Raw genomic sequence first — 7,500 nt, forward strand, 5'->3', positions numbered from 1 at the left:
CACGTAGGGGAAGATGCCTACTGAGAGGGCCTGAAAACACACACACGCGAGATATTATTCACTTTAAAAGTTCACACCCAAAGAAATCAGAACTGGCTTTAAGTACTGTGCGTTTCTAGCAATGCGTGTATAAATCCTGTTTGGGATAGGGGGCAGCATTTTCACGTTCGGATAAAAAGCGTGCCCAGAGTAAACTCTCTGCGAGTCAGGCCCAGAAGATAATATATGCATATCATTAGAAGATTTGGTTAGAAAACACTCTGAAGTTTCTTAAACTGTTTGAATGATGTCTGAGTATAACAGAACTCATTGGGCAGGAGAAAACCAACCAGGAAGTGGGAAATCTGAGTTTTGTAGTTTTTCAACTCATTGCCTATCTAATATACAGTGTCTATGGGGTAATATTGCACTTCATACGGCTTCCACAAGATGTAAACAGTCTTTAGAACGTTGTTTCAGGCTTCTACTATGAAGGGGGAGAGAATGAGAGCTGTTTCAACCAGAGGTCTGGCAGAAGGCCAGGAGCTGATCACGCGTGCAACCGTGAGAGCAACCTGCGTTCCATTGCATTTCTAAAGACAAAGGAATCTAAGGACAAAATATTTATGTTAAAAACATCCTAAAGATTGATTCTATACATCGTTTGACATGTTTCTGCGAACTGTAATATAACTTCTGGAACTTTTCGTCTGAACTTTCGCCTAGACTTGCCCGAGCCTCGCGAGTTTGGATTTGTGAATTAAACGCGCTAACAAAAGGAGGTATTTGGACATAAATGATGGACTTTATCGAACAAAACATACTTTTATCTTTTGATTGTTTTTAGTCCCACCCTTCAGCTACCCTCAACCCCTCCCATCTATCTCTGAACACCATCCAGTTCTGATTTCTATTAAACTTTTTAAATCTTAAAAAAAAGAACTACGCTGTGATGTTTGACAAAAGTTCTGAACCTACATACATTTTACGGAAACAGTATATTTTACAAGTTAGCTTGTTATTTTTGTGTACACTAGTTGATATAGATTGTTTATCTACAATAATCATCTCTCTGTGCTAGCTAACCTTGTGTTTAGGCTGTGTGTTTGTGTATTGGCAGGCAAGAATACTGCATAGTTTCTCACCAGACTGACGGCCCAGGGCCCCAGGTCCAGGAAGCGGCCGAGCAGGTCCAGCGCTCTTAGCCTGTGAACCTGACTCAAGAGGACCTGAAAGAGACCAGGGAGAGGGCAGAGGTCAATACTGTGGTGCGTTCAACGTGTTTAGTGGCATCGTGAGCAAAAGGTGAGCGGGAGAGGTGGGACAGGTGGCTCACACCACTAGCCAATATGCTGGCACTGGCGGTTGTTAGTCTCTCTCTCCCTGTGTGTGTGTGTGTGTGTGTGTGTGTGTGTGTGTGTGTGTGTGTGTGTGCGTGTGTGCGTGTGTGCGTGTGTGCGTGTGTGCGTGTGTGCGTGCGTGCGTGTGCGTGTGTGTGTGTGTGTGTGTTTTGGCTGCTTCAGGTGTACATACCATATTAGTGTGTAATGAGGTGAATATGAACACATGTGTATGGCTGTGTTCCCATCAGTGGAGGCTGGTGGGAGGAGCTACAGGAGGACGGGCTCATTGTAATTGGCTGGAATGGAATCAATGGAACGGTATCAAACAGATCAAACACATAGAAACCACATGTTTGACTCCATTCCTTTAGATTCCATTCCAGCCATTTCAATGAGCCCGTCCTCCTATAGCTCCTCCCACCAGCCTCCACTGGTTCCCTGCGGTATATGACATTGCATTTGTGTGCATGTGGGTGGGGTGTTATGGTAACAGATTGTGTGTGTTTTTGGCACGCCAGCACCACCAGGACCGGACGTTGGCGTGTCCCCATGCGACCGTGTTGTGGGCGAGAGGACATGTGCGCACGGGGGCGGATTGGTTCCTCACGGCCCACCCCCCCCGACCAACCCATACACACTGCTATTTCTATCATGGTTTTGTGTATTATTAGAGCAGTGTGACCACAACCCAATGACCGTGAGCGAACGCAGGAGGGGACCGGGGTTGGACCGTGCCAGGGCTACCCCTCAACCCTCCAGGGAAATGCCTGGGAAAGGAGAGCCTGGGAATTTGTGGTCGGTCTGTGTTATACAAGAGGAGGAATATTCAGCGATTTAAGAGCGGTTTGAATCGGAGGGATGAAAATACTTCTGAATGATGGTATTATATAAACAGCCACTAATGACACACACACAGAATAGCAAAGTCACCCATCAATCTTGTCCCAACTGCTGAGACAAGTCACAGTGACTAATCAGCATCATTAAGTGGGCGCGCGCATGTACACACACACACACACACACACACACACACACACACCTAAAGTTAACAGACCAAGACCAGCTCAAATGACAGAGTAATATGCTCCTTCACTGTCCTGTCAAAGCATGTGGGTGATCATCAGTAACACGCGTTACAAGTCACCAGGGAGTGAATCAACAGGTACGTACAGACGTTCAATCTGCAGCCACCCACTGATTCATTATACTGTCATTAATGATTGAATGGGCTTTGTGAGAGTGTCCCTCCTAGAACTCCAACCCTTCTGAGCTGGCAGTCGTAGGACATGACAACGTCATCTTTCCCAATCCTTTTGTTTCAATGACGACATTCTCTGTCTGACCCCTCCTCTCTTTGACTTATTTTCCCAAAGCTCCTTATCAATAAGATTATACACAATCACACGCTGCATCTGAGAACGCAATGTCAGCCCTTTATATATTACAGATCACGAAAGATTGTCCGTTCTACGGTGTGTGCGTGTGTGTGTGTGTAAGAGCTTACGTGGGTGTGTACAATGCTCTACATGCGCACACCCACTAACACACACAAATCACACGCGCCTCCGCTCCCACCCATCAAAAAAGACAACCCCTCCACACTATCCCTCCCAGATGGTTCTCCCAGACCGTCTCCTGGTTTTTAATTTGCCTTTCTTTCCCCAGCGGACGTGTGAGGGAAGGCTGCAGCTCTCAGCTCTGCTGAGTCAGGGGGAGACGATCACGCCGAGTACAGCACGGGAGCCGTACAGCACAGGGGCTAGGCCAGCACAACAACACATGGGGCGACTGCTGCGGTGAAGTGCCACTTTAAAGAAAATATTGCCTGACATAAAGTGCGTTAGGGAGAGGGTGACGGAAGGAGAGAAAGAGCAGCGAGAACTAGAGAGAGAGAGAGAGAGAGAGCGAAAGGGAGGGAGCGCAAGGAGCTGGCAAGGCAGTTCAATGCATTATTTGTGGAGATAGAGAGCAGGCCATGATTTAACTGAGCCAGGCTTACCGACAGACAGCACAGCAACCGCTTGACATTTTAAGGGCAACTCCGCCATGCCACTTTAAACATTTGGAATGTTATTATAATTGTATATTTCTGCAGTGGCCACGATTTAAAAATACAAAATCGGGTAATTACAGGGGAAGACATATTGTTCCCAAACTGAGATTTAAACGATGATGGAGAATCCTCCTGGATTATCAACCCCACCACTCACCATCGTACAGAACGAGTTCCCGGCTGTGCCTCACAACAGGACAGGCTGAAATGCGGCCATTAGAATTTTGATTACAACATTAAATAGGCTCCAGAAGAGTCTAAAATGTTTTGTCAGCTCAGATTCACTCAAGAGGCTTCGTTTTTGAACATTTATTATATAAATATATACTCTGCTCAAATAAATAAAGGGAACATTAAAATAACACATCCTAGATGTGAATGAATGAAATATTATTATTAAATACTTTTTTCTTTACATGGTTGAATGTGCTGACAACAAAATCACACAAAAATGATCAATGGAAATCAAATTTATCAACCCATGGAGGTCTGGATTTGGAGTCACACGCAAAATTAAAGTGGAAAACCACACTACAGGCTGACTTTGATGTAATGTCCTTAAAACAAGTTAAAATGAGGCTCAGTAGTGTGTGTGGCCTCCACGTGCCTGTATGACCTCCCCACAACGCCTGGACAGTCTGTGGTGAAACGTGGCGTTGGTGGATGGAGCGAGACATGATGTCCCAGATGTGCTCAATTGGATTCAGGTCTGGGGAACGGGCGGGCCAGTCCATAGTATCAATGCCTTCCTCTTGCAGGAACTGCTGACACACTCCAGCTAAATGAGGTCTAGCATTATCTTGCATTAGGAGGAACCCAGGGCCAACCGCACCAGCATATGGTCTCACAAGGGTTCTGAGGATCTCGGTACCTAATGGCAGTCAGGCTACCTCTGGCGAGCACATGGAGGGCTGTGCGGCTCCCCAAAGAAATGCCACCCCACACCATGACTGACCCACCGCCAAACCGGTCATGCTGGAGGATGTTGCAGGCAGCAGAACGTTCCCCACGGCGTCTCCAGGCTCTGTCACATCTGTCACATGTGCTCAGTGTGAACCTGCTTTCATCTGTGAAGACCACAGGGCGCCAGTGGCGAATTTGCCAATCTTGGTGTTCTCTGGCAAATGCCAAACGTCCTGCACGGTGTTGGGCTGCAAGCACAACCCCCACCTGTGGACGTCGGGCCCTCATACCACCCTCATGGAGTCTGTTTCTGACCGTTTGAGCAAACACATGCACATTTGTGGCCTGCTGGAGGTCATTTTGCAGAGCTCTGGCAGTGCTCCTCTTGCTCCTCCTTGCACAAAGGGGGAGGTAGCGTTCCTGGTGCCGGGCTGCTGCCCTCCTACGGCCTCCTCCACGTCTCCTGATGTACTGGCCTGTCTCCTGGTAGCGCCTCCATTCTCTGGATACTGCGCTGACAGACACAGCAAACCTTCTTGCCACAGCTCACATTGATGTGCCATTCTGGATGAGCTGCACTACCTGTTGTAGACTCCATCTCATGCTACCACTAGAGTGAAAGCACCGCCAGCATTCAAAAGTGACCAAAACATCAGCCAGGAAGCATAGGAACTGAGAAGTGGTCTGTGGTCAACACCTGCAGAACCACTCCTTTATTGGGGGTGTCTTGCTAATTGCCTATAATTTCCACCTGTTGTCTATTTCATTTGCACAACAGCATGTGAAATTTATTGTCAATCAGTGTTGCTTCCTAAGTGGACAGTTTGATTTCACAGAAGTGTGATTGACTTGGAGTTACATTGTGTTGTTTAAGTGTTCCCTTTATTTTTTTGAGAAGTGTATTTAGCGTTTGTCCCTACACACCTACAACTCAATACACAGCTTTTGTTTTCAAATGGAAAAAGCTTTATTTAGCACCAAATGTAACATTTGCGATTAACTACAGAATTTAATGTGATTAATTGGAATTCATTATTTGAATCATTTGACAGCCCTCGTCGAAACTTAGTTCTCTTTAGCCTATGTCATTACGAATCACACAACCTTAATATGCTTACTGATTAAGTAAGAACGTTAGTTGACTTTCTATTCCTCGAAACCCGGTCAATCAACGTTGAAAGGGGCCATTTCTATGGCGATTTAAAGGGAAAGACTCAGGAAACTGAAAGATGTTTTTTGGGGAGGGTAGATATGTTACATCCGTTGGCGTATGTATGTTTGTGTACCTGCAGCACGATGGGGAGCTGTTCAGGGGGGTTCCTGTTCTCCACTCCCATGGTCAGCCACACCTGGAACGCTGTCAGCTGCTCTGCAAAGAACGGACTGTGCTATTGGGATGAAACACAAACACAATCGTTTTAATAAATCTATGATGAATATACATATAGTACATTGATACTGAGCTCACTCAGTACACACAAAAGCATGTGGACCACCTTTCAAATGAGTGGATTCGGCTATTTCAGCCACACCCGTTGCTGATAGGTATATAAAATCGAGTACGCCACCATGCAATCTCCATAGACAAACAGTGGCAGTAGAATGGCTTTACTGAAGAGCTCAGTCACTTTTAATGTGGCACCGTCATAGGATGCCACCTTTCTAACAGGTCAGGTCGTCTAATGTCTGCCCAGATCAACTGTAAGTGCTGTTATTGTGAAGTGGAAACGTCTAGGAGCGTCTAAGAGCTACAACAGCTTAGCCGCAAAGTGGTAGACCACACAAGCTGTCCATGGTTGCAACACTGACTACTGAGGTTCAAACTGCCTCTGGAAGCAATGTCGGCACAAGAACTGTTCGTAGGGAGCTTCATGAAATGGGTTTCCATGGCCGAGCAGCCGCACACAAGCCTAAGATCACCATGCGCAATGTCAAGTGTCGGGTGGAGTGGTGTAAAGCTCACCACTATTTGACTATGGAGCAGTGGAAATGTGTTCTCTGGAGTGATGAATCACACTTCACACTCCAATGGAAAAATCTGGTTTTGGCAGATACCAAGAGAACGCTACCTGCCCCAATGCCAACTGTAAAGTTTGGTGGAGGAGGAATAATGGTCTGGGGCTGTTTTTCTTGGTTTGAGCTAGACCCCTTAGTTCCATTGAAGGGAAGGGAAATCTTAACGCTACAGCATACAATTACATTCTAGATGATCTTGTGCTTCCAACTTTGTGACAACAGTTTGGGGAAGACCCTTTCCTGTTTCAGCATAACAACGCCCCTGTGAACAAAGCGAGGTCAATACAGAAATGGTTTGTCGAGATCGGTGTGGAAGAACTTGAATGGCCTGCACGGAGCCCTGACTTCAACCCCATCGAACACCTTTGGGATGAATTGGAACGGCGACAGCGAGCCTGGCCTAAATCCCTAACCTAACTAATACTCTCGTAGCTGAATGGAAGCATGTTCCCACAGCAATGTTCCAACTTCTAGTGGAAAGCTTTCCCAGAAGAGTGGAGGCTGTTATAACAGCAAAGAGGAGACCAACTCCATATCAATGCCCTTGATTTTGGAATGAGATGTTCGACGAGTAAGTGTCCACATACTTTTGGTCACATGGGTGTATCTTGACCCTCATACAAACACAGCTGTGACCTCTCAAACACACAACTCAACAATAGCATTATCCATTTAATAGTTAGAGCGAGAACACCATTCTCTAACACACACACACACACACACACACACACACACACACACACACACACACACACACATTAGGCTTAATGCATCGATAATGAACTGTACACGCAGCACCATACATCTCAATGTAGAATGAGTTTTGTAACAATGTTTATTCATTTCGGGTTTTGTGTGTAAGTTATATAAGCATGTGCACGGCAACTCAGCACGTCGATGTCAACAACGCAACATGCAGACACTAGTCATGAAACTGATGCAGCACACCTCTCTATGACGACACCCCCCCCGATCAACTGAACGGAGACAATTCTTATACCGATCTGTCGATTACATAACACCCTTACATAAGGAAGCCTCTATTGTAGCCTTGACTCCAACCAGCTGCAGTAGTGTGTGTGAACGCGTGCCACTTCTTTATGTCCCAGCCTTCTGTTCCCTGCAGCCCCACAGAGCAGTGCTGTCATGACAATGTGTCTGCCGCTATTAACTGCACCGTGACCAGGTTTCATCATCAACGTCCCT

General features: G+C 46.3%; 1 protein-coding gene across 7 annotated transcripts in view; it reads right to left on the reverse strand.

The window, feature by feature from the left end:
* The window catches only part of LOC118364938 (regulatory-associated protein of mTOR), a 213,873-nt gene that overhangs the window by 65,241 nt on the left and 141,132 nt on the right, over positions 1-7,500 (reverse strand). For all 7 annotated transcript variants that reach the window (XM_052490562.1, XM_052490559.1, XM_052490558.1 and 4 more), the window contains exons 12-14: positions 5,565-5,666; positions 1,125-1,208; positions 1-30 (exon numbers count right to left, since the gene is read on the reverse strand). The exon at positions 1-30 is cut by the window's left edge and continues 81 nt beyond it. In XM_052490562.1, coding sequence (XP_052346522.1) covers positions 1-30; positions 1,125-1,208; positions 5,565-5,666 — 216 coding nt within the window. The remainder of the gene's footprint in view (positions 31-1,124; positions 1,209-5,564; positions 5,667-7,500) is intronic.

This window comes from Oncorhynchus keta, chromosome 32, assembly GCF_023373465.1.
Source record: "Oncorhynchus keta strain PuntledgeMale-10-30-2019 chromosome 32, Oket_V2, whole genome shotgun sequence".
In the NCBI taxonomy this organism is placed as follows: Eukaryota; Metazoa; Chordata; class Actinopteri; order Salmoniformes; family Salmonidae; genus Oncorhynchus; species Oncorhynchus keta.